We start from the raw sequence: 27,908 nt of genomic DNA, 5'->3' as shown, positions 1-27,908 counted from the left end.
GGTGGGTTAAGGAAGATAGGAAAAATTGTGTTTATTTAAATAGATATGATCACCTCAAATTGATAAGGATGTATTACAGTGATTTATGATGACAAAATGTTGTATTTTACCTAAAATTGTTTTATAATCCTAAATTCTGATAGCATACTATCAGAATTTGTGGGTAATTTTACAAAAGTTGGACTATTAAAGCTAAATAAACAGAATGAATAAAGTTAGAATTCTGTGTAGATTAAGGTTTCTTCCCGTAAATTATTTAGGGGCAGTGTTGATAACAAAGCCATTGCTAACCTATATCAAACATTACCCAAGAGATAAAGTCAGTCGAGTTGTTATTCACAGTTACTTCTTATTTAATTTGGCTATTGCTGAGTCTTTCTGATTTGTTTCTTAGGTGCTGAGGGGGTAAATGGAGAAGAGGAGTCGGTAAACCTAAATGATGCAGATGAAGGATTTTCATCAGGGGCTTCCCTCAGCAATCAGCCAATTGGGACCAAACCATCCTCCTCTTCTCAGAGGGGAAGCTTAAGGAAAGTAGCAGCTGGGCATTCAGTCAAGGAAAAAGAAACAGCTTCTCCCATCAAATCCAGTGAAAGCCCTCGAGATTCAGTAGTTCGCAGGCAGTATGTACAGCAACCTACTGATCTTAGTCTAGATTCAGTTGAGCTGACACCGATGAAGAAACACCTGAGTCTGCCTGCTGGCCAGGTGGTGCCAAAAACCAATAGTTTAAGTCTAATCCGGACAGCCAGTGCTTCCTCAAGTAAATCATTTGACTATGTAAATGGCAGTCAAGCAGGTACCAGCTTTGGGGTTGGTACTGAGGGAGTTACTAATTTAGCAACTAGTAATGCTAATCGATACTCGACTATCAGTCTACAGGAAGACCGGCTAGGTCAAGCTGGAGAAGGTAAAGAGCTCCTCAGCCCAGGCGCCCCCTTAACCAAGCAGTCTCGATCCCCAAGTTTCAATATGCAGCTAATATCCCAGGTGTAGTTTTGACATCCTCTCTCGTCTTTCATTTCATTGTGAAGAAGAAATTTCATCCCACATTGTGAAAATATTGGTCATGGTAATCAGAGTTGATTTAGTTTAGGTATGTTCATACTGTATTTTGTATGGAAACAGCAATAATGTTTTCTTTCTCCTCCTTCCTATATCTTCTCTTTACCTATTCCTTGTGAATGTGTTTGTGAAGCAGTATAAAATGTTTGCATTTTCCATGCCTTCCTTTCTCCTTGGGTGATGTGCAATCCGTCGTAGGCTGATCGGTCCCATTTCAACACTGTGAGACTGAGGATATGTTAGAGGAAATGGTGTATATGATCCCTATGAAATGATTCTTTGGCTTTCTTTTAAAAACACACACAAAAAAACGGGTTTGTTCTCATAATCTATAAACTATGAATACTGGGTCATATTTTTTTTCTCTCAACCAGGAGTGCCTCAGAGATTCTGCTATGACTTTGGACTTCTCTGAGTCTGTGCAATCATTTTCTTGAGAAGCATGGGGAAAGGTGGTAGACTCTGCACTTTTTTATTAAAACGAGTGTCTCTTTTTCTCCCATCTCCTTTATCTCGAGGATATGAATGTTTAGTTACCGAGGCATTTGAATTAAGTGTGGCCAACTCCACTAGAGGGCAGTTGATTGTGTAATAATTGATAATGCACTTTCTCAATGGCTTATAGTCATTATTAACATGTCTTCCCTCCTCCCCACAAGGACATAAGGTTATTTCTGTCCTTAAAGTTTGAACAACTAACAAATCAGAGAATCCAAGGGGCATGTTTTTTCCCAGGAATGACTGACACTTTGGTGCTGGGGTTTTGTGGAGGGAGGGGAGGTCTTTGTTTAGCTTATGTGGGATTGTGTGTGTGAGGGGAAGTTTTGATTGGTTTTCTTTCTTTGTGAGCTTATGACTGAAGTAGAACAAGTACGTCTTCAGGTAAAGAGAGGGATTTCTCAAGTACTTTCTGTGATGTCAAACTATTGGAGAAACCCTTTCAGCTGCTTTCTAGATGTACCTAAATTCAGTCAGATGTTTTGGATTAAGAAACCTGAAGTCCTGATATATACTCCAAGGAAATACATCAGGGACAGATAATTGGCTGAAAACACTGACACTTCAATGTGACACATTTTTATGGAACATTTCTACAAGGGGGTACTGACTTGATTTCTCCTACAAGGACCACACTGCCTTTGTGTTTGATGTAATGCAATTTGTGTACCTTCTATCATATAGCTGCAAAAGTTTCTCATTTTTATAAAACTTTGAAATCATGCCAGTAAGCTAAATGTTGAATGTATGTAAAGTAGCATTTGGTAACTATGCTACAAAAATGCATTACTGGTTAAAAAAAAAATCATTTGGTTGGTTAAAATTTCATTATGACCTCTTCTGGGTTTCAGGCTCTAATGTTTGATTAAATAGAAGAGAATATGTTGGTTTTTGAAAATCAGTATATTGTGACTTGAACTGCTATGTGTTATCCTTCCACAGAATACATCAGAACTATTAGTGCTTTGTATATTTAGACATTTTATTTTATTTTTGTGAAAGAAAAATATACTGAATTTATAGAAAGCAAGTATTCTCATAATTAACGAAGTTTAAAATTTACCTCTACCAATTAAAACTATAATACATTTTGATAAATAAAATAACTGGAAAAATGCCTCTTATTCTTTTCATACCTATAATTCTCCCCCCTCCTTTTTTTTTAATTGTAAGAGGTTTTTTGTTTGTTTTGTTTGTTCTTAAATGGATTTTCTGTTATAATCTTTATAAAGCAATTAGATGCTTGTTTGAATTTGGTGGTCTGTAACATTTTTCATCTCATATTAAAATGGAAAACTAGAACCTGAACTAGTATCTATGAAATTGCCAAAGTCTAGGATAAAGCTAAAAGTTGATAGAGATTTATTGATTTGTATATGTGTGTGTGTGTACGTATGTGTATATATATATATGGTGTGTATATGTATATATTACAAAGACATATTTTAGGTATCCCTTACTTTCTAATTTAACTAAGAGATATCAGATAAATGAATTAAAAATTAGCCAAAATAAATGAAGTGTAAAGATTTGTAACATAGTAAGGAAAGCAAAGTTTAGGTATAAAAGGAAAAGAGCATTATACTTAACCAGGGCGAGAGATCTTAGCCATGGCTGAAGGTCATTTACTTTTATGGCAGAAATACCCAGTTGACTTAGGAGGCTGTTTTTAATTCAACGAATTGTACATTTATTGGCATCTAACTCTAATATGATTTTAGTTAAAGCACACAAAAAATACCAAATAATATCAAATTATAGCAAAACTCTAACAAATATTATAAGATCTCCCTTTGGTTTGTTAGAAATCTTATACCTGAAAACTTGGTTTTAAAAACTCCAACTTAGAGGATTTCATTTATGTGTATGTCTACATATATATTTTGTATGTATACATAACCCATTAATGTTGCATAAACCATAACATTTATGTTTCATTCTTTTAAGTGATGTGGTTTGGCCCTAATGGAAAAAAAAACACCACATTTTATTTAGTTCAGGATTTATGTCCTCTGCAAGGTATAGTTTAAATGGAATGAGTTAGTTTAACCATAAGTCAAATTTTGTAAGAGATTTTTTTATATTCATCTACATTATTTATTGGATTTAATTAAAATATGTCTTAGATGTACAATAGTTGTTAAAATATATGCCAGCAATATCCTTTAACATCCTTTTAGTTTATACTTCCTAATGTTCATTTAAAAGGGACAGTCCTTTTATCTTTGGAACAGCCAGTTAGGGAGAAAATACTTGTTTTCTATAATAAAACAATTTGATGCCATCTATACCAGGCTGGATTAAGAAAACTCTGAAGGCTTGCGGAACTCTTCTCTATGGCAGTAATTAAAATCATGTTACTAGAAAGCAAACTAAAATGGAAAGTGAAAAGCTAACTCAGAAGTAAGATATTTTTAAAATATATTTTTATTGATTTCAGAGAAGCAGGGAGAGGGAGAGAGAGATAGAAACATCAATGAAGAGAAAGAATCATTGATTGACTGCCTCCTGCACGCCACCCCCAACCCCCACCCGCCGGGGATCAAGCCCACAATCCGGGCATGTGCCCTTGACTGGAATCAAACCTGGGACCCTTCAGTCTGCAGGATGATGCTCTATCCACTGAGCCAAACCAGCCAGGGCCAGAAGTAAGATTTTTAAATAAACTTTTTAGAAGCTGGCTGGGGGTTGGTTGTAATTTGAAATCCTGACCCCTACCCTCCTAATTACTCTTCTGTGCCTATTTATTATAGAATTTTATATTAGCAGAGACCCTAGAGATAATCTTGCTAGTCTCCTAACAACACTCCCCTCCCCCATCTATCCTCAGGAAACTGAGGCTCAAAAAGGTTGTGACATGATCAAGGTCACATAACTAAGAAGCAGAGCCAGAATAAAACTGTCTCCCATCAAAATGCCCTACTGCCACCCTTTACTCGTACTATGGTAAATGTGTTGTGTAACACTCTATTTCTGTAGTTTCTGTAGTTTTGGACTAGTAGTTGGTGAATACAGCACATTAAGAAAAGTATTAAATCCAGAAAAATACAGAGTAATAAATATAGATGGGGAAGTGTTGGAAATGTAGGTATCTATACCACAGGTATAAAGATAGATACATTTTTCTCATTCTAATTTCTGCCTTACTATTTTCTGCCACATAACAGTAAATGCTGCCATTTTATAGTTGATTATATTGCTGGGGATTTATTTAAATGCAAAAATAAACCCAACGAAATGGCTTCGATCAGTGTTTCTAGCTATTTTAAAGTAATTTTTGAATCAGCCAGCTTTCATAGTCACCTAGGTAGCAGGTTAATTGTATTGCACAATGGAGGATTGAAAAGTAAAGATTAAATTTAATCCCATTAATTTCTAATGTCAAAAGAGATTGAACCTTCCTTTGTGCTTAAAGCTGATAGATAAAAGCAACATTTGCTTATGTGACTAAAAAAGGTTTGTATTCATAATGGAATGGTGACCGTCATGTTAATTCAAAGTGTATATACAATGTAAAATGTTTTAAATGTGGTAGTCTCAGCTATATAAGCTCAATATTTTCAACCTATATTCTAACATTCCACTTAGTAGCTTTAAATTAATTATAATTATTTATTAGACACTGGAATACTGAAAATAACTTTTTTCAGATTGGTTAGTTTGCACTATATTTGTGAATATTTTAATCAATTGGGGTGTTTTTCCTACCTCACTTTTTGAGGTGTGTTATGGGTCCATTTTTGAGTACTTTAGTTGTTGACAATCAGTTGTCTCATTTAATTATCTGCATGTTCATTTGTAAATTAAAAAAAAAATTAGTATGTGTCTTTAGGGGATAGCACACTATTTGTACAAACACTGGCAAGGAGATCCCTCTGTTTCTGATTTTTTCTTTTTGTGTTTCTGATTTTGGATTGCAAAGTAAATTTTGTTTTATGTTGTTTTGTTTTTTTTAATATATTTTATTGATTTTTTACAGAGAGGAAGGGAGAGAGATAGTTAGGAACATCGATCAGCTGCCTCCTGCACACCCAGTTCTGGGGATGTGCCCGCAACCAAGGTACATACCCTTGACCGGAATCGAACCTGGGACCCTTCAGTCTGCAGGTCGACGCTCTATCCACTGAGCCAAACCGGTTAGGACATTATGTTGTTGTTTTTTTAATCAGTATTTCACTTAAGTATTTATTTTTCAGTTTAAAAATGTTGAATAGGTCATGCCAATGGTTGGAAAACCTATACGAATTTTAGATCAACTTTTCTATACTATGGCTATGTTAAATAGTCTGAACATGATACTCTTTATCTTTCAAGTTGAATGATTATTGTCATGTTTTAAACCACCAAGTTGGTTGTGACCCTTATTTGTAATACTTTAATTTTTTCTAAAGTGCTTTTTCAGAAATAAGTTGTTTGAAAAACTAGACATTATTAATAACTGAAACTCTAAATATTAGCATATTTGCCAGATTATAAGAAGATGAGATGCAGTATAAAATTGTTAACAGTGCAAGTAAAATCATAATGAGTTACTAGATTGATACACTTTTCCATTGCCAATGTGTTCATGTTTATTAATGTAAGACATACATTTTAGTATTACCTGTGTTATATACCTAATGGGTATATCATATTGGCACTGAACATACTTAGAAAATCATATTCATAGAATCATCCAATGTGTATTTAAATTATACTAGATTTTTGATGGTGCCAGAAATTTGTGTGGTGATCCTAAGCCATGAGAATTAGAGGAGTCATCATCACCAAAACTTACCCTGCCTTATAGGCACATTTCTTCTAAATCTGACCATAAAACCACAAAATTTTGCTAACTCCAATCTCCAGTATTTGTGTAGGCGTAGCCATTGGTCACATGACAGGTTTATACAAGAGCAGACAGTTCAGGACAGATGTTAGCAGGAAGCTAGGAATGATGTGAAATAACCTGGCAGCACAGTACAGAAATGTAAGTTCTATGTTTTCCTTTTGGATTTTTGAGAAAATGTTTACAAATTAAGGCACATTCAGATGTCTGCTATTATGCTATTATGTTTAATATAGATTTTACCCAAATCATTAGAATTAGGTGTGGCCTAAAGTATAAATGAATCTTTTAAAAAATAATCGTGTATCTGGAAGTAAGTTAAGTAAATCATTTCTTTAAAAAATTTTATTTTCAAAGCGAAATGAACTTAATTGGGTAGTCCATCCCCAACTTCATAATTGATATCAATCTGGTTTGTTGTATTTGAGTGTCCACAGCTTAGTGTTAATTATATGAGATGAAATTCTTTATGTCTTCATTGGTTACAAAATTTACCAAAGAAAATGTGTCAGCCAAATATAATTTTTAAAGTACCTGTTAAGGAATGAGGCTACTTTAACATGAAGGACTGCTTTCTAGCTCTGGGAGAAATAGATATTAAATTATTCTTTCATCTGGAACATAGATATACAGTAGTATCTGCAAGATTCCACTTGAGGTTTTCTTATTGTTAGTAAAATGTCAACATTTACACTTCCAGCAAAAGTACCAGTTACAGGTTAAGTCCAAATATTGCTGTGGCACATTTTCATGTCTCCTTAACTCAAATAAAGGATTCTGTTTCCTCAATATTGAATAAAAAAGGGGGCAGGTTCTTAAAATTAGTATATTGTATGATATTGTGACTTTTAAAAAATAAAATGGAGGGGAAAATTATGGAAATGCACCTTTCAAATGGGCAATGGCAATTATTTTTACTAAGTATAATATGGGTTAAATTGGCAAGTTTACATAATTTATGTACATGATCACTGGGTATATTTTTTTCTTTGCAGAAAAACATGATTGGGTTATGAAAAGCTAAAATACTTTTTTTTAAAAAATGTATAGACCAATAACTAAAAGATTTACTTAAACTATTAAAGAGTGATCTTTTTGTGGAAAATATGAAATGTAATTGTATATTAACTGATGTTCCAAACAGGTTCTATGTATTTTAATTTTTCATATCAGGTGGTAGTTAAAAGTAATGAATGTATTACTCCTTTCCAGCTATCTGGAAAAGAGGAAGTTGGCTTTCTAAGAATTATTAATATAGGTTTGTGGGTTTTATCATCCAAACTGAATTGAGAGATAATGTTCAATGCTCCATGTGTTTTAAAATATTTGTAATAAGTACATCAACTGCTTTATAATGAATCTTTTATTCTAAAAATTATACTGGCTTTACAGTCAGTTTAAGTGGTTAAGTGAAACGGTATTTATGGCAGATGATTTTCCCCATAATTTGCTCTCCTGAGCTACAGTTTCTCAAGGTTTTCCTACTTGAGCATTATGTAGTCTGATCTCTGTCAAAATGGACAAGTAAAAAGAAAATATCCCACTTTCACATGTTAGCTTCATAAAAGGTTATGGAATGTACATACAGATCAGCTCTTCTCCCGGCACCCCCTTTTCTTTTTTTTAACCCAGCATCAACCTATGGCTTGGTATAAACTTCCCAAGTATTCAGAGAATAAGTAGTGCTGGTGAAAATTTAAATAGGATAGGCATGAAGAAAATATGATCTCTACTGACTGATGTTCTTTCAACCTAGGACTAGTGAAATCCTTCATTTTTTTTTCAGAGCTGAAAAAAAAAAAAAACAACCCTGCACATTTAAGATCATATTTATTGGTGCATGTAAGCCATTATCTTAACTGTCTTACTGAACCGGTTAATATTGTTGATTGTTGAAATGTGAAATGTAGACACTGTTGACCTGTAAATATCTGCCAGAGATGAAAAAATATTTTAAGGTATTGTAAATAAAGATGTATAAAATTCATTATTAGTCTGCAATGCAGAAACATGTAAGATGTTAAATATTGTGTTTCTTAAGAGATGTGTAATTTTTCCCTAGTTGTATCTAGTTACATTAAGAATGTAAATTTTCTTTTGTACAGTAAAAATACAGCTTTATTTGGCTTTAGACTGGATTTCTCTGAGTTAATTTTATATCTTACCTAAATTTCATACCTTAAAATGATCTTTCATTGCATTGTTTTATTGTATGCTTGAACCTTTTATGACACCCTATTAAATTAAGGCAGTTTATGAAATTAAGGCAATATATAAAACTACATACAGCACCATAAAATAAGAATGAACATGAAAGCAGAAGTAAAATTAATACATGTATGTTACTGTTGAGGTAAAAGTTTATCTCTGAGCAGAGAGAAGTAAGATTATGTGATTTTTGGTATCCTTAAAAAAAATCAGTTTCTCAGATGAAGCACACTGTTTCTAGTAGTGAAATGTCAGAAAGTTTCCTTTCGTGGGTCCTTATAAAGAGCCGTTGTTTTAGTACTAGAGGCCTGGTGCACAAATTCATGCACCAGTGGGGTCCCTCGGCCTGGCCTGTGGGATTGGGCCGAAACCGGCTCTCCGACATCCCCTGAGGAGTCCCAGATTGCAAGAAGGCACAGGCCAGGCCAAAGGACCCCACCAGTGCACAATCGGGGCGGGGAGAGACACAGGAGGTTGGCCAGCTGGAGAGGGACCGCAGGAGGGCTCCAGGGGATGTCTGGCCCATCTCAGTATAGATCAGAGGGACCACAGCAGCAAGCTAACCTACTAGTTGGAGCATCTGCCCCCAGGTGGTCGGTGCCCGTCATAGCAACTGGTTGACCGTCTGCCCCCTGGTGGTCAGTGCACATCATAGGGAGCGGTTGAGTGGTCTTAGCGTATCATTAGCATATTACACTTTGATTAGTTGAACAGATGGCCAGACATAGGCTTTTATTATATGGGATCACTTACACTCCCTTCAGCGGTGAATTTTGAAAGTGTGTTTCCTCACACTCTTACCTGCAGTTGGTTTTCTCTAGTTATTAAACTTCATCTTCCCCACCTTGCATTTTCTAAAATATGCTTTAGCTTTTCCTTGGAAAGTTGATTTAATGAAGGGCTGCGCCCAGGCCCTCTTTTTCTTTTCCCTTTCATCCACTTCCTAGGAAAATTTCTTCTGTGCTTTCCCCCCCTGTGGCTATTAGTCCTTACTTATCAGATCAAGACTCTGTTTTCTCGTTTATTCAGATCCAACAATACAAAGCACATGACATTTCTTTATTATGCCTTAATCCAGCGGTTCTCAACCTGTGGGTCGCGACCCCTTTGGCGGTCGAACGACCCTTTCACAGGGGTCGCCTAAGACCATCCTGCATATCAAATATTTACATTACGATCTATAACAGTAGCAACATTACAGTTATGAAGTAGCAACGAAAATAATTTTATGGTTGGGTCACAACATGAGGAACTGTATTTAAAGGGCCAGAAGGTTGAGAACCACTGCCTTAATCCAAAACCACTTATGGGCTAGCAGTTCCAGAAGAGGAAGGTATAATGCAACTCATGAGCCTTATGTTTTCCTTTCTCGGCTCAGGATCTGCATTAGTTAGGAAAGATGAGAGTCACCGACAGTTTCAGTTGTTTCCTTTTATTCAAAACTAGTGACCTGGTGCACGGATTCGTGCACATTGAAAGGAAATTAATTAGAAGTTGGCCGGCTGGACGGGACTGGGCAAGATGGGCCGGCCAAGGAGGGACTGCGAAAGGTTGGACACACCCTGGAGCCAACCTTCCTCAGTCCCTCCTTGGCCGGCCACACCTAGGGCAGTGCCATGGCTCGAAGGGCATCTGCAGAGTGAGCCTGTCCCTCTGGCAGGTGGGGTCCCTTGGCCTGGCCTGCAGGGGTGAGGCCAAAACCGGCTCTCCCACATCCCCTGAGCGGTTCCGGTGTGCGAGAGGGCACTCTGCAAAGTTGCTGTTGTACAGCGTGTAGAATGCAAACAAGTGTGCAGTAAGTTAACCAGAATCAGGGCTGACAGTGCCCCAGCAATAACACAACCAACGGCTGAAGGTGGGATCGCATGGCCCTGCAAGGAATTGGGCTCCCTCCTCTCTGGTTCCTGGGTGCGTCACCAGAGAACTGCCACTGCCCAGTCACCGCAGCTCGGGAGCTTTTGCATTGAGCGTCTGCCCCCTGGTGGTCAGTGTGTGGTCAGGTACTGGCCAATCGGCCAGTGGGATGGTCATTTAGCCTCTTATATATAGAGATGTTATACTTGCTCATCTTGAAAACCTCAGGAAATATAAAGTACAAAAGAAAACATCATTAAAATGTAATAACATAGTGAATAACCCTGGCCAGTGCTTGGTTGGAGCGTCACCAGTGCACGGAAGGGTCGCAGGTTCCATTCCCAGCCCATGGTTGGGGCGTGTACGGGGCAACAGATCCATGCATCTCTCCTTCCCTCCCTTCCACTTTCTAAAAATCAATGGGGGAAAAGATAATCCTCGGGCGAGGAGTAACACCAAAAAACACAAAAATCCACACGAGAAACAAAAACACATTCGTTTTTTAAAAAAATGGGAATTCATTCTTACTATATTTTTCCTAAAAAACAACACCGTATCTAGAGAAACCAATGAACACTTTTCATATTCTCTCCGGACAGAGAAACCGCTAAAGCCGCTACACCTCCGCGGACCTCCAGGGATCCAGCCTGCACTCCCACCTCCTCCCGCTCCCTCCCCCGGAAACGGAAGAATGAAGGAAAGGCCCCCGCCTCGCGCTTGCGGATTAGTTTCCATTAGGTTCCTTGGTGGGCGGGGCCCCCAGGTCGGCGCCGGGTGGCCAGCAGAGCCGTCGCTCTCGGCCGGCCCCGCTTCCTATTGGTTCCCTGGAGCCCCGCCCCCGGAGCAGGGCGGGAGATTCGGTGTGTCCCAGCGGCGCTCCCTCCCCCTCCAAGGTCTGGGGGTTTGGTCTGGACTCTGCGACCCGGCTCCGGCTCCTCGTACCCGAATTCTGCCTCCCCCTCGGCCGAAGCCGCCTTCACCGCCGCGACCCTGCCGCGGGGCAGCGTCCGGTGGGCGCGAGGCGGCCGAGCCGCGCCGGCGGAGACAGCGGTGCGTGGTGGGCGCCGCGCAGCCCGCCTTCCTCCCGCTGAGCTCCCTGCTGGTGGGGTGAGTCCTGATGCGTCGGACGTGGGGCGCGGGTCCCCGGTCTCCCCGTGGCACACGCGCCGGGGCCGCTGCGTCTCCCCCGTTTCTCTCCCAGACTGTCCCAGCCCGCGGCCCCCGGGACCCCCGCTGGCGGAGCGCAGCCAACGGGTCGGCGGCGCGAGGCCCGGGCCGAGGTCCGTCAACTCGTGTTGGGGTGATGGGCTCCCTGTAGGAAGACCGTTCGTCTGTCTGTCCAGCTGTGACAGGCCTCCTGCGCCAGGGCCGCTGCGACCCACGTGCCTGCGATGGTAAAGGGAGGGCTGCACGCAGTGGTATCCGTCATGAGCGGAGTGGTGTCCGGGCGGAGGAGCGGCCCCGGGAGGCCTGCGGGACCGAGGTTGCGTCCCGGGACCGCCCTGCAGCGAACCCCCTTGGGGCGCCCCAGCCCGGAAGCGCGGAGTGAAGCCAGTGGGTCAGCGCGCGGCCGTGCAGGGGTGATAAGCCGGGCCCTTGGGTAGGGCTTTTGCAGGGAACGGATGTGGACGCATGACGTGTGGAACCATCACAGCTGAACTCCTAAGGCAGCGGTTCTCAACCTGTGGGTCGCGACCCCTTGGCGGTCGAACGACCCTTTCACAGGGGTCGCCTAAGACCATCCTGCACATCAGATAGTTACATGACGGTTCATCACAGTAGCAACATGACAGTGATGAAGTAGCAACGAAGATAATTTTATGGTTGGATCACAACATGAAGAACTGTATTTAAAGGGCCAGAAGGTTGAGAACCACTGGACCTAAGGGAACCATCACAGCTGAACTCCTAGGGGAACCAGCACAGCTGTCCCCCCTTAACCTGCAGGTGGGGAGCGCGGTCCTGGCACAGCACCCCGTCCTCCTCTGTGCGGCACCTTCCTGCCGTCCAAGAGATCTGCATGGTCAAGTGGGAGTTTAGAGTGAAAATACCCACACCAGGGAGCGTTTAATGGGCATTTTCATACGCCGGGCACGTGATTTCATTTACTAACCCCAACGTTGTCCAGAGCCACACAGTTACGAAGTGGGGAGTGAAGGTCAGAACCTGGGTTTATCTGATATTAAAATTGGTGCCTAACATTTATTTAACTCAGTTTACTCATCTGTAAATAAGGGGGGAATGATATACATATTTTTTTTTAACCTCAATGGACTTAATGATCCAGTATGCAAAAAAGTGCCTAAAACAGTGCCTGGCAAATAGCCCCTCACAAAAGCTTTATACAGATATAAAGAAATTGTAAGTTTAGTTTATACAGATGTCACGTAGATGCGTTAAACTTTCTATACACCTATGTTCTCATCATAAGCAATATCATAGGTAGAAAGATGGACCAAACGGATGTCGACTGGCAGTGTTCACTGAATCATAGATGAAGTATTGTCTTTATGCACAAAGCATAAACCTAATTGAGTTGCTGTGAGGATTAAATGAGAATACACAGAGAATATTCAAAACTGTGCCTAGCGCAGTATGTGCTCAAAATCCGGCCTCTTCCCTGTATCCACCCCCGATCCAGGTCTCAGTGACTAAGGTTTCCTGGCCAAAATGGTAATGGTCATTTTACCCTTCACTCTGCTGTCATTATAACTGACTTTGTAAGAACTGCATTTATCTGTTTAACTTGTTTGTTAAAGCCCATCACCTTGTTTGGTTGCTTTTGTTTTCCTATTAGCTGACGCTGGCTGAGTTCTTGTTTCAATTACTGGTGACTGCACCTGAATTTTCCAGCTGCAGAATGTGTAGTGCCTTTACAGGTAAATGAAGATTAAGGCAAGTCGTTTAAGTGCTAGTTGCAACATTTAGTAAGTTGTCTGTCTCCATGCAAATAACTGACTCATGAGGGGCACAGTCAGTAGTTCCTCTTGTCAGGAGAAAAGGTAAAAGTAGTATTTATACGAGAGGGGGAAAATCATTTTGGGGGTAAACTGATTAGCTTGCAGTTCATTGGAATCATTAATTAATGTCAGGCTATTGGTCTTAGAAGTTATGAAGCTAACTTTTGTCAGAGTAGCTAGAGTTGATTAATCTTTTGTCTGCCAAACTCATGTTTGTTCAATGAAGAACTGACTGTAAAATATTGGAAAGATTTATGGTTACTATTTAGTTACCAAGATACCTAGAAAGCCGTATTTATATTTGTAAAGTTGTTTGGTAAGAATGCAGTAATAATAAAAGGAGGTCTTGAGGGTTATTTGGTTCAGGCTTGGCTCACCAGTGAAATGTACAGACTTCTCTGAAGGGACTATATTAATTCCTAGAGAGCAGAAATTAAAATCCACCAATCTGTATTCTTTGGTTGCACATTTTCTAAACTCATGTGTTAACCATTCCCTTTCTGCTAATGCTATTCTGTATGTTGATTATAGCTTTCTTTATAGGCAGAATTGTTTTCCTGCTACTACATTTTAGTTGTCTTGATTGGATTTAGCTCTTTCCAAATCCCGGGAACCACTTCCTCTTTTATCTTTCAGATGAAGCATTGAATTACCTATTATCGAAAACATAATAATAATGCAATAATGCATAATATATTTCTCATACGTAAAGACTTTTCAAAATGTTATACATATACATGTATTCATTATGTTAGTGTTTAATTTCTTTGGTTTGTTGATCAGAATTTTTCATCTCTTTTGAGTGCTCTATTGCTTTTGTTTAGGTTGGCAATGATGAATAAATTGGAATTAAAGGAAGACAAAGTGCTGGAGGTTCGGTTTGTGGGAGATGATGATGTTCTTAATCACATTCTTGATAGAGAAGGAGGTAATAAGTAATGGTTATAGATTATTTCACTTTTTAAAATAGAGCACTCTATTTTGAAACTATAGCACAAAGTATTTAATCTAGTAAGATTGTAAAAAACTACTTTACTTTTTAGTTTACTCCTTTCAAACTTTATTGAAAATTAAAAATAAGCCGTATCTAATATGAAATGATCAGTAGTGGTGATAGTACCCTTTCAAGGTTTTATTTTTTTTAAACTTAGTTATATAAGTGGAAGAGTGGTCAGATTATATTTTTAACTAATTTGAAATAATTTCATAAAGCAAGTCACTTCACTGTTACCTTGATCTTCTTTAATTAAAGAGAAAAATACTGAATTTATTCCTATCCTTTTAGTAATGACAATATAAGTAGTATAATGGTTTTACTTATTTAAATGTAATGTTTAGACAGAATTTGTACCTGTCCTGTTCTGATTCCTTGGATGTTCTTATAGGAGCTAAATTAAAAAAGGAGCGACCTCAACTTCTGGTCAACACAAAAAAAATAATAAAGAAGCCGGAATATGATTTGGAGGAAGATGGCCTGGAAGTCTTAAAAGATAAGAACTATGTGGAAGTTTTAGGACGAGATGTTCAAGGTACTTGGGGAAAGAGGGGAATGTATACTTACAAATAGCCAAAATTGCTTTGCAGGATACAATAAAATAGTTTGGCAGGCTAGGCAATGGTGTGCCATATTATTTTTTTCCAAAAAAAATTTTTTTTTTACTATAAATACACATAACATAAAATTTGCCATCTGTACTATTTTTAAGAGTACAGTTCAGTTGTATTAAATACATTCAAAATGTTGTGCTACAATCACCACCATCCATCTCCAGAACTCTTTTCATGTGGGTGCTATATTAATATATTTCTCATGAGAAATGCATTGCTTCAGGTTTTTTCTCTGTAGTTGAAAAGGTGGGAAGTACTGAGTTTCTATTATAGGTATTTTCTCCACAGTTTTTTTTTTTTTAATTGATTTTTAGAGAGAGTAAGGGGGTGAGAGAGAAAGAGAAACATCAGTCAGTTGCTTCTCACACACGCCCCAACCAGGGATTGAAGGATCATGGGTTCGATTCCTAGTTAAGGGCACATACTTGGTTTGCAGGGTGCGTGCAGGAGGCAGCCAATCATGTGTCTCTCTCACATCCATGTTTCTCTCTCTTCCTCTCTTCCTCCCTCCCTTCCACTCTCTCTAAAAATCAATGGAGCCTGGCTCAGTGGTTGAGTGTCGACCTATGAACCAGGAGGTCACACTTGGATTCCCAGTCAGGCAGGGCCCAAGTTGCAGGCGTGGCCCCCAGTAGGGTGCGTGCAGGAGGCAGTCGACCAATGATTCTCTCTCATCACTGATGTTTCTATCTCTCTGTCCCTGTCCCTTCCTCTCTGAAATCAATAAAAATAAAAAAGTTAAAAAAAATAAAATTTGTAAAAACAGTATCATAGTCTGTTGTGTATTTTTTATTTTAAAATATTTTATGTATATTGTTAAACCTTTATGTAAGGTTTATGTAGTGATGGGTACAAATTTAAGTTTTTAGTTAAAACTTTGTCTTTTTTTTCTGTTAATTAAATTCAGTTTTTCCAAATACATTTTGTGTTTTCTTTCAGAATCTTTGAAAAATGGCTCTGCTACCGTTGGTGGGAATAAAGTTTATTCTTTTCAGAATAGGAAACACCCTGAAAAGATGGCTAAATTAGGTATGTTGATTTTTGTAATCACTATTCACCTTTTCTAAGAAGGTGTGTTTAACCACATTCCCCATTGCATTCCCTAAAAGAATGATGAGGGATGTCATTGTATGTTATTGAGCATACTTAAAGTTATTAGTTTTTGTTTTTGTGTGTTCAGATGTCTTCTGTTCTCAGCTAGATTATAAGCTTCTAATAGTAGAAACCCTGTCTTCCTTTTCTTCCCACAACCTCTAGCATAGGTTCATAACAAGGTTTTGTTCAGTAAGTGAGGCATATTCTCAATTTGTTACATATATATAGAAAACTATGTATATGAAAGTGTTGGGAATGTGCTCTTCTAACATTTTTTTACCCAGGTTACCATTTATATGAATTACACATGAATTACTGATTTTCAGAGAATAAAACATTAAAATTAAACTGTCAAAGAAAATAACATGTGAAAGCACTTTGAAAATTAAGGTGGTCCATAAGCATATGAAATTCTAGGAAGACAGTAAACCCTTGATTTTGCGGACCTCAATTTAACAGACTTCAGATTTAGTGAACAAAATTTCCAGTCTATATCTCATATATGAAAATTAACACCCTGTTAGTTTTAAAATGCTTTTAACCAAGATTTGCTTATAATAAACAGGTTATATTTTTTGTTATTATTTCACTGTTTTTTTTTAACAAATTTTAGCGAATAGGTCATATGTTGGAGAAGACACTGTAGTAATTTTGCTGACATAAATAAATACTATTTATCTACAACTATTGTCTACATATTGAAATCCAAAAATCACTGTTCATAAACAGTGTTCAGCAAATGATTTGCACGTGATCACACCGCTGCGGTAATTGATTCTGTTGTCCCAGACATTACTTTCTGCAGCAGTTTTAACTGGCTGCAGATGTTCCCACATGCATTAAACAGCCCCAGCCCCAGCCGTGTACATTTGTTTATTTGCAGCGACTGGTGAATCACACATGCATTTAATAGACCTATTCAATATAAATTTAAAATTGTAGTAATATATATAGAAAACTTTTCTGTGACATTAAACTTCATATGTACTTAATTTTAATTACACATATGTGTCTACATAAGTAAAAACGGGTGAACTAACCAATTTGTCAATTTTTTAACATGCACATTTGGAAAACCTCCTTTATTTATTGTATAACCGATTTTCGGCTTTAACAGACACCCCTTGCCTGAAAATTAGTTCATTATAGTGAGGTTTTCCTGGTAAAATGTATCCTATATATATAAAAGCCTAAGTGACTGTGACCAGTCACTATGATGCGCACTGACCACCAGGGGGCAGACGCTCAATGCAGGAGCTTCCCCCTGGTGGTCAGTGCGCTCCCACAACCAACCTCTCGCTGCCAGCCAACCTCCCTCAGTCCCTCCCCCTGGCCGCCCGATAGGCCCTGATCGCAGGCCAGGCCGAGGGACCCCACCCATGCATGAATTCGTGCACTGGGCCTTTAATGATTGTATAAGAGGGTTTATAATCTATCATAAAGCACCAACGTATATTGCTTAAGTGGTATATTTTTATGCCAATGACCATGTAAATGTTCAAGGTCAAGTGAAAAGCACTCTTGTTAGGTATTGACACTAATGAGGAACATATAAGAAGTAATAAGACCTGTTCCTGGCCCGACTGGAGTGGCTGAGTTGGTTGAACATCATCCTGTGTACTGAAAGGTTGCCAGTTCAATTCTCAGTCAAGGCACAGGCCTGGGTTGCAGATTCGGTCCCAGTTGGGGCACGTTCTGATCGATATTTCTCTTTCTCCCTCTCCCTCTCTTTAATCCTTTGATAAGGGTTTAAAAAAAAAAAAAGACCTATTTCTGAAAATAATATGATTCATTCATTTGTAAAATTCAGTTTTTCTGAAAGGTGTAATGTTAAATACATCATTAATTTTTAACCTAACGTACATACAGTAATTTATATTAATTGCTGTGTTTATATACATTAAGAAAGTAAAAGTTTTTAGAGCTGTGAAAAATGACTGAATTCTGTAGAGCAGTGGTTCTCAACCTTCCTGATGCTGCGACCCTTTAATACAGTTCCTCATGTTGTGGTGACCCCCAACTATAAAATTATTTTCGTTGCTTCTTCATAACTGTAATTCTGCTACTGTGAACAATATGTAATTATATATGTGTTTTCCGATGGTCTTAGGCGACCCCTGTGAAAGGGTTGTTCGACCCCCAAAGGGGTCGCGACCCACAGGTTGAGAACTGCTGCTGTAGAGTGTCTGAGAAACCAGAAAAATGCTAATGTAGTTGTTAGAGAGAGGATCAGATAGACACCAAGATCAAAATGAAGCCCTGGGTTAGGGGTGGGGAACCTTTTTTTGCCAAAGGCCATTTGGATATTTATAACATCATTCGTGGGCCATACAAAATTATCAGCTTAAAAATTAACCTGCTATATTTGGTCAAACATTTAATGAACTCCCCCCTAATGTCTTGGCAGGGCCAGACCAAAAGATTTCTGGAGCCTTATGTGGCTGTGGCGGCCCTACATACCCCACCCCTACCCTAGGGCAATGAAGCAGGACAAAGACCATTGGAGAAAAAGGAGAACTAACTAATAGTGCAACCCTAGGGAAGCAGTCAAGTAGAAGTTCCCCAAGCAGATCATCAACATGCCCATGGCCATAAGATATGTGTATGTGCTGCAGGAATCTTTTTTTTTTTTTTTTTTTGTTACTGTAACTTTTCTTTTTTTTTTTTTTTTTTTTTAAATATATTTTATTGATTTTTTACAGAGAGGAAGGGAGAGAGATAGATAGTTAGAAACATCGATGGGAGAGAAACATCGATCAGCTGCCTCCTGCACATCTCCCACTGGGGATGTGCCCGCAACCCAGGTACATGCCCTTGACCGGAATCGAACCTGGGACCTTTCAGTCCACAGGCCGACGACGCTCTATCCACTGAGCCAAACCGGTTTCGGCGCTGCAGGAATCTTAAATATTATGTTGTGCATTTCCGTCATGTCATGAAAAGATAGTTTTCTGGATAATTTGAGACTAATTATGTTTTCCAACATCTATGTTTAGTTAGGACCTCTGTTTGTTGTGATGCTCTTTAAAGAGCTTCTTTTACTTATAAGCATTATTGCTAATTGTGTTTACATTTAAATATACCAATAAATAGAACGCCTTCATATTTTTAAATAACTTATGATCTGTCAGAAAATAATCTATTACCTGAGTATAAATGATGATTAAATAAAATTGAGCTAAACATGATGTAGGGCTAGAAGTAGACTAGGGATTAGATTGGAAGGCTTTGTAAAATACAGAAAACCTGTCCAGGATGAGTAGATAAATGCAAACAAAAGAGCCAAGTAGAAAGGATGGGGGGGAGTTCAACCAACTTGCAGAAAGATGACTTTAGGGAAATGGAAAATAGGTTGGTTACATAGGATCAGATAATAAATAACCTGATGAGAAGCTATCATTAGGCAAAGAGGAATTTTACTTTAAAATTTCCAATATGTTGCAGACCAGGTGTGTAAAGTACAATGCAAATGAATTGTTAGGAAAAATGAAAATAAAAAAACATGCATATATGCCCTATTTTTTTTATTATTAGAGTAAGTAACCATACATGGGTGACTCATTCTTTTTCCTTTTGAACTCTTCCTTTTTCCCCCCTTAATCCTTTTGTAGTTTAATAATTATTTAAAAGCAGATAGAATAATTTTGTTTCAATGTAAAACCAAAATGATCCCAGTTAGCTAAGTTACTTTGTATGTGGCTTTTTGTTGTGAAGTTTTTCTCCTATCCTGTGGATCAGTCTTTTATCCAAAAATGGCATATTGTTCAGGCACAATGAGAAGGCCAACGCCTGAGCCTCAGGTAAACGTACAGGTAGGCTGTTGGGGAGGACGAGGACAGTGAAAAAGAGTAGCCAGGGACCAGGATAATGTTATTGAACCCAAATAAAAGGGTAACTTCAAAGAAAGATTGAAAATCTCTAATGAGTGATACAGAGAACCAAGGAGGGTAAGAAAAAGAAGAAGCCAGTGCATTTGTGGGGACTCTCATGACTCTCTTGGGTCAGTTTCAAGATTGGGGCATAAAACTGTGTGAAATAGGTTAGAAAGAGTTTGAGTCAATAAAGTGGCTTTAATTTACAAAATTTAAGACGACCCCCCCCCCCCCTTTTTTTTTTTAAGCGGAAGGTAATAGTAGCAGGCAGGCTTTTTTTCTTTTTTTTTTTAAGACTTTATGTAAGTGAAATAAAGCTATTTCCCCTCTACATCTATTGTCTGTTAAAAGGTATTTTATATCTTTGTTCTGTTTATAGCTTCAGAACTAGCAAAAACACCAAGAAAAAATGTGTCATTCAGTTTGAAGAATGATTCTGAAATTGTGACAAACATTCCTCAATGTAGCAAGGGTAAGATTTTACCTGTTATTTGAAGAGGGTTTTCTTAGTTGCTTCAAGTTATAGTATTTACTTTTTTTCCTTGTCATGAGTACATATTTACGTATTTTATTTTCTATTCTGAAAATTCATTCAACAACCTGTGTGCCTTAGTATACCCATGTTTAGCTATCAATAAAGATCTGTGCTGGTTGAAGTTGTGCAGATTGATAGGGCCAACTAGAAACAGTTGTAAAATCCTGTTGTTAAAAAAAAAAATTCTGTTGTCATTTGCTTGAGGTAGCCAATTGTTCACAGAAGATTTGCTTTGGCAAATATTATTTGAAATAACACTTATAATTTGTGGAGAATTGTGCAGCAGTTGTTTTTGAGTGACCCATTTGAACTAGGTTGAACTGTGTCCTTTTAAAATAATGAATAATGAAAAGGGCTCCATTTTTTCTTGCTATATGAATGCTACAGAAGTGCAAGACACAGCTGTCACTAATCAGAGTGATCACATAATTAATAACAATAATTCAGCCTCTAGTGGAGATGCAATTAATTGAAAATTCAATAATATGTGATGGCTTCTGGGTAGAAACTGCAACTTTGCTTTTAATGAAGCTAGATTGTGATGAAAAGTGAAGTATTTATAGTAAGTAATGGCTTTTTGTTTCTTTCTCTAGGGCATTCGACTTCAGATGACGTTCAGTTGAAGGTAAGCAATTGACTAAAAAACTAGCAAAAACCTTAGTGTTACAAAGTAAAACAAGTTGAAAAATAGAGCTTTCGTCTCTTGATTTGTATAGTGCTTTATAACTGACAGGTATTTGCCAATTAAATACCTAACTTATAAACGAAGAATCTGAGGTTCAGAGAGGTGAAGTGACTTGTCTAAGTTCACTTAGGTAAGAAGGAGGAAAGTTGGGAAGTGAAGCCAGGTCTTTTGGACCCTACTGCATGCCTTTTTTGTGTTAGAATTATCCCTGGTGTTTCCAACTTAGTAGACCTGGCCTGGAACTTTTATGGTTTGGTTTTGCTTTGCTTTTATAGATAATATTCTGTTGTTTCTTGGGGGATTGGACCCAAGATCCATGAAGTCCATTAGTCTACCTTTTTAGGATTTACATTTGGAAACTACATTCCAGGTTAGCTGAAAGGATTTGAGAATTGTTATGCTCTCCTCTATGTTTTTGTGCTTTTGTTTTCTCATTATGCCTTGTTAAGTGGCCGTGGCTGGATGTGGGCAAGCCCAGATGGGCAAGGCAAATCCATGATAATGAGTGAGTGGTGAGTGTGTCCAGGTTTGGGTGGTTTTTGATTTGGACATCCTAGACCAGGGGTGGGCAAACTTTTTGACTCGAGGGCCACAATGGGTTCTTGAACTGGACCGGAGGGCCGGAACAAAAGCATGGATGGAGTGTTTGTGTGAACTAATATAAATTCAAAGTAAACATCATTACATAAAAGGGTACGGTCTTTTTTTTTTTTTAGTTTTCTTCATTTCAAACAGGCCAGATCCGGCCCGCGGGCCGTAGTTTGCCCACGGCTGTCCTAGACTATATATAGGCTAAATTCATGCCCTTTATAAGAATGTGAGTATTCAGGGCCATGGTTATGGCTTATGCAGAAATGTCCTAGTTAGGCAGTCTAGGTGTGGGATTAGACATGTCAGAGTCTCCTTTATCTTTAATAGTGCTTCTTTCCTTGAGAGCTTGTTTGGAGGTTCCAGCAGGGGAGTGCAGCTACTCGTATACCCTTGACCAAAGACCTGTCCTCTGGGGGGGGGGGGGGGGGGGGGGGGGGGCGGAGGTCGTCCTCTTCGACCGAGCACACAGCTTTGGGAGGGACGCACATGGATCGGTGAAGGAGGGAGACACCCGCCTAGCCAGCCAGAACAGCCGAATCAACCCTGGCGATCAATGGGGTGACAGATGTCGCAGCCAGATCGCCTTCACATCCAAAAAATAAAAAATAAAATTTAAAAATACTATAAAAATAATAAAAGTCCCATTGCTATATGCATAGGAATGCCTATTTCCTTGTTTACTCATCATCAACGGACATAAATACTTTTTAACAAAAAATAAATTCTGCTAATCTGAAAAATATTTCAAAAGGCTGATATACTTATGTTTTTTCTTTATATAATAATAAAAAAGTACATATATACTTTACAGATATCTAGAATACAACTGCTAGAATCACTCTAGGAATCTTGGAATTGTTGTATCATTTTTGTTGTGTGTGTCTCCCATCCCCCCCCCAACAAATTCATTTGTCATTATCTTCTAGTTCTAGGAACTAGGTTCATCTAGTTTTAATTAGTCTATTGAAAACAAAATATTTTTATTTTCTAGCCTCTTTCACTCAGATCCATCATTAATTCCCATTTCATCATTATTATTTGACTATTTAAACTATATTGTTTCTTTATTTTTAAACAGAACAATGATAAAAGTGAATTTCTGTCAACAGCAACTCGTGTTCTAAGGAAAAGATTAATAGGTATGTATTCCTTTTTTTAAAATATATATTTTTATTGATTTCTTAGAGGAAGGGAGAGGGAGAGATAGAAACATCAATGATGTGAATCATTGGTCCACTGCCTCCTGCATGCCCCCTAGTGGGGATCAAGCCTGCAACCCATTATGTGCCCTTGACCAGAATCAAACCCAGGACCCTTCAGTCCGCAGGCTGATGCTCTATCCACTGAGCCAAACTGTCTAGGGCTGTATTTTATTTTCCACTGAGGTTTTTTTTTTTTTAATATATTTCATTGATTTTTTTTTTTTTTTTTTTACAGAGAGGAAGGGAGAGGGATAGAGAGTTAGAAATATCAATGAGAGAGAAACATTGATCAGCTGCCTCCTGCACACCCCCTACTGGGGATGTCCCCGCAACCAAGGCACATGCCCTTGACCGGAATCAAACCTGGGACCCTTCACTGAGCCAAACTGGTAGTAGGTATGACTGACAGTTTCTGCCACAGATTCTATGTGTCAGGCATTGTTAGTTGCTTTACATACATTTCACTGTAATCTTCACAATGCTCTATTAAATTAGGCACTGTTAGTCTCATTTGATAATTTAGGAAACTGGTCCAAAAACTTAATATAACTAGTTCTGGTGAAATCACCAGCAAGTAATGGCAAAACCAGAAGTCAGATTCTCTTACTTCAAAGCCCACATTCTTCCTGTTACCCCACACCTCTCTTGTCAAACTGTCAAATTTTCCCAATTGCTTTTTACCCCCACAGCCCCAAGGTCTCATTCTGACAGCGAAAGTGAATATTCTGCTTCCAACTCAGAGGACGATGAAGAGGTTGCACAAGAATTTGAAGAGGACGCTAATAAAGTCCTATTGAGCCCGAAGACTCAAGCTCAGAATAGAGTAGTTTCAGCTCCTGTTTACAAAGAAACACCTTCTAAGAAAATGAAAAGAAATAAAACAGTAAGTGAAGAGAGAGACTTAAACCTTCAAGAAAAATTGTGTAATTTGCAAAGATATGCTACCCTAAGAGAAGAGATCCAAATGGGGGAATCAGCATACTTTTTTTCTTCACTTCTCTATATTTTGTCAGCCTTTCACATAAATTCCCATGTATCTTTATCTATTTCTGGACTTTCTGTGTTGGCCTGTTTATCTAATAACTAGAGGCCCGATGCATGAAATTTGTGCAAGAATAGGCCTTCCTTCCCCCGGCTGCCAACACCGGCTTCCCTCTGGCACCCGGGACCTGGGCTTCCCTCTGGCCGCTGACAGGCACCTGGGACCCGGGCTTCCCTCCAGCCACCAGCAGGCACTTGGGACCTGGGCTTACCTCGCAGCCCCGGCTTTGTCCAGAAGGACGTCCGGTCTAATTAGCATATTACATTTTTATTATTATATATACCGTAATGTATGCTAAAAATGACATATCAAGTCAGTTGTATAAAAATGAGCTTTTAATTAAAAATATAGATTGGATAACTGGGGGCAAGATTTCTCAATGTATACCTTCTTATATAGTTTTATTTTTTGTAACATTTTTGATGTATTCAAGTAAATGTAGGTAATAAGTAATGTGGCTATGGATCCAGGCTGAGCTGTTTGGAAGAAAACCATAGACATCATGGCTTGAGCAAAGGCTAATTAACCTGTTATTTTGTGTAAAGATTCAGAGCAGTCAGGAAGCCCACTGCTTGATGGCTTCTTATCCCATAGCCACCATGGAGGTTAGCCCTGCTCTAAATCAGTAGAACAAGTTTTATTCTATCTTACTGTAATAATAGTAGGCAAGTCTTTTGACCTTGCTGTTGATGTCTTCCTCATTTTCACAGTGCTTCAACTGCAGTAATATTAAAGGATTTGCTCAGACTCTGTGAGGCAAGACAAAGGTTCTGATATGTAAACCCCCCCTTTTTAAAGTTTAAGTGGAAATTATATGTGGAGACTTAAGAATTATTTTGGGGAATAGACTACTTTAGTCTAGTCATTTCTTTAACTTTTATGGTCCTAAAAGTTACTCAGTGTTATCACTGCAGTTAAGTTTGCTTGGTCCAAAATCTATGTTGCTTTGAATAGAATATACTGAATGCCAAATAAAGAATTTCACATATGCTATTTTACGCTACTATTACAGTCTGGTTCTGATATAAAACAAATATCTGAAACTAAGAAATTACTTTGCATTTTCAGAGTGACTTAGTAGAAGAATATTTTGAAGCTCACAGCAGTTCAAAAGTTTTAACCTCTGATAGAACACTGCAGAAACTAAAGAAAGCTAAACTGGATCAGGTATGTTGCAAAAAATGTTACTTCTAAATTTTTCTTATTGCAAGCTGATTTGAAGAGTTAAGTATACATAAGCAGAATTATTGTCCAGATCAAATGAAACACAAATTAACGTGATGTAACTCTTACATATTTTATTATATACTAAACTAGAGGCCCGGTGCACGGATTCATGCACCAGTGGGATCCCTAGGCCTGGCCTGTGCCCTCTTGCAATCTGAGATCCCTCAGGGGATGTTGGAGGCCCAGTGCACGGTTTCGGTCCGATCTCCGCAGGCCTCTTGTATGTATATAAGATCTTTGTTTAATCTCTTCCCATCCACCCCTCTCCCCACTTCCCTCTGAGATTCATCAGTCTGTTCCATGTTTCCATGCCTGTGCATTGAGCATCTGCCCCCTGGTGGTCATTGCGCATCATAGCGAACAGTCGAATGGTCGGATAGTTGCTTAGGCTTTTATATATATAGATGTTTCACTGGGTTAGAATTCTAGTTGGCAGACTATAATTACACATTTTTTCTCTTATCATTTCTTCAGGATCTATAATAATCAGAGTCATGGTTTATTTGATATCCATGTACCATTAATCTTGGTTATTCACTTAAGCCACATATTTATTAAACCTCACACTGTTCATAAAACAATTGACCTGACTCTCTCAGTTACAAACCTTGCAAAAAGCAGAGGATATCTTGCTTCTTGATATTATGGAAAACCTGCTTAGTGCAATACAGTAACAAGTTCTATATACTATGTTCCAGCACCTCATGTTACGAGAAATAACACATAGCTATTGATGCCTCCCTTAGAGAGGAGACAGAACCATTCGAGAGAGAATCTTTCAGTAGAAAGTGGGGTTGATAATCTAAGAAGAAAGAAGTGGTTATTAGTTCAGAGAGTATCAAGATTTATTATTCTCTGCAAGCTAGATTTTAGTGCAATTTTCTAAGGTGTTCAGGGTTTTTAACAAGAGTTTTCAACCTACAGAAAAGAGGAAAATATAGGGTAAGTCTCTGTGACCTGGATGACATAATGCTGTGTGGTTATTTATGTTTTGTGACCTGGTGTATTGGTATATAAGAAGGACAGACATCAAATCTGAAAGTAGCTGAAAACATATATCAAGAAGACAAATAGGGGAGTGAGGGAAGCTGGAGGAGGATAGAGGGGGGATAAATGGTGATAGACAGATACTTAATTTGGGGTGGTGAACAAACATTACAGTGTGTAGATGATGTGTTGTGGAATTGTGCAAAGGTTGTGAAACCTTTATAATTTTGTTAACCAGTGTCACCCGATTAGTTCAATGAAAAGTGAAAGGGCGAGGGCTAGGCCCTCCACCTTGCCCCAGGGTAAGGGCTACACCCTCCACCTTGTCCCAGGGTAAGGGCTACGCCCTCCATCTTGCCCCAGGGTAAGTGCTCCATCTTACCTTGGCCACATGCTTGGCAAGGAGCTTCTTCCCGGAAGTCTAAGCCTCTGCTAGCCACACCCAGGAACAAGACACCGACTTGCTCCTGGCCAATCGGCAGAGCACAGTCCTTTCTCCACCCCTTACTCCAACCCCCACTATAAAACACGTCTCCACACAGAGTTATCTCTCTCTCTGCTTCCTGCTGCTGTGTCGGCAAGGTGGGGGAGCCGAGCTAGCTCGAATAAAGACTCTTATGCTTTTGCATCGGACATGGCTGGCTCCCTGATGTGGTTTCTTGGGGATCCTGAAATCTGGGCATAACAAAAAGGAAAAAAAAAAAAAGAAGCCAAACTGTTCCAAGGAAGAGATGGTATTAATATCTGCTTATAATCATGTAAATGGTTCTGGGGAAAAACTTAGCAAATTCTTTACTGCTATCACATATTTGTACCCAAAAGAATATTATAAACAAACTAGAAGCCCGTTGCAGGAAGATTCCTGCAAGAATAGGGCTTCGCTCCCCTCTCTGCCGCTCCTACCCTGCCCTTCTCTGCCGCTCCTACCCCGCCCTTCTCTGCCGCTCCTACCCCGCCCGTCTCTACTACCTCGGCTCCGTTGCTTGGCTTCCTTCTACGGAGTCTTCAGTCTTTGCTCCCAGCCAGTATATGCAAATTAGCTGCCATCTCTGTTGGCGGTTAATTTGCATATCACTCTGATTAGTCAATGGTGGGCATAGCGAAGGTACAGTCAATTTGCATCTTTGTCTGTTATTAGATAGGATTTTTAAATCATATCTGAGATATTATGTATACTCAGTTCATGCACTCATTACCAAATGAATGTCTCCTCTCCTAACCTCTACCCGTAAGAAAATATTTTTAGTTTGGATTAATTTGATGTCTGTGGTTTGAAAGTGATTTTCTTCCCTCTCTTCCTTTTTTTTAAAGCAAACTCTGCGTAACTTATTGAGCAAGGTTTCTCCTTCCTTTTCTGCTGAACTTAAACAACTAAATCAACAATATGAACAATTGTTTCATAAATGGATGTTGCAGTTACAGTAAGTACTATCATCATTGCAAACCCTTGTAAAATAAGGAATAATGTATATTTATATAAGCCTGTGTTAAAATCAAAGTAATTTAATTTATTTAATTTTCTTTTTGTAACAAGCTTGATATATATTTTTAGTTATATATAAAAATTTGAAAAAATAGGTGTGTTTTCAATTTTATGATGCAAATGTGGACTGTCATGATTGTATGGCTCTGCTCAGAAATTCTAGTTCTC

At 38.7% G+C, this 27,908-nt stretch overlaps 2 protein-coding genes across 7 annotated transcripts in view; both read left to right on the top strand.

Moving 5' to 3' along the window:
• Positions 1–8,378, top strand: part of HYCC2 (hyccin PI4KA lipid kinase complex subunit 2) — a 50,002-nt gene extending 41,624 nt beyond the window's left edge. For all 4 annotated transcript variants that reach the window (XM_070421810.1, XM_070421808.1, XM_070421809.1 and 1 more), the window contains one exon: positions 395–8,378. In XM_070421810.1, the coding sequence (XP_070277911.1) occupies positions 395–996 (602 nt within the window). In that variant the 3' untranslated portion in view covers positions 997–8,378. The remainder of the gene's footprint in view (positions 1–394) is intronic.
• A 2,967-nt stretch (positions 8,379–11,345) lies between these two features.
• The window catches only part of ORC2 (origin recognition complex subunit 2), a 28,682-nt gene continuing 12,119 nt past the window's right edge, over positions 11,346–27,908 (top strand). Inside the window, exons 1-11 of one of the 3 annotated variants that reach the window (XM_070421801.1) lie at positions 11,346–11,560; positions 13,251–13,332; positions 14,238–14,341; positions 14,799–14,942; positions 15,961–16,050; positions 20,368–20,460; positions 21,117–21,148; positions 22,878–22,938; positions 23,691–23,884; positions 25,112–25,210; positions 27,569–27,678. In XM_070421801.1, coding sequence (XP_070277902.1) covers positions 14,245–14,341; positions 14,799–14,942; positions 15,961–16,050; positions 20,368–20,460; positions 21,117–21,148; positions 22,878–22,938; positions 23,691–23,884; positions 25,112–25,210; positions 27,569–27,678 — 920 coding nt within the window. In that variant the 5' untranslated portion in view covers positions 11,346–11,560; positions 13,251–13,332; positions 14,238–14,244. Of the gene's footprint in view, positions 11,561–11,643; positions 13,333–14,237; positions 14,342–14,798; positions 14,943–15,960; positions 16,051–20,367; positions 20,461–21,116; positions 21,149–22,877; positions 22,939–23,690; positions 23,885–25,111; positions 25,211–27,568; positions 27,679–27,908 lie in introns of those variants that run through there. The other 2 variants (XM_070421802.1, XM_070421803.1) reach the window with 2 other exon arrangements.

The sequence above is a fragment of the Myotis yumanensis genome, unplaced genomic scaffold (genome assembly GCF_028538775.1).
Source record: "Myotis yumanensis isolate MYYU_CA2020_CCGP unplaced genomic scaffold, mMyoYum1.0.hap1 SCAF_8, whole genome shotgun sequence".
Lineage (NCBI taxonomy): Eukaryota > Metazoa > Chordata > Mammalia > Chiroptera > Vespertilionidae > Myotis > Myotis yumanensis.
The sequence above is the reverse complement of the archived record's forward strand: the minus strand, read 5'-3'. Positions and strand labels throughout refer to the sequence as shown.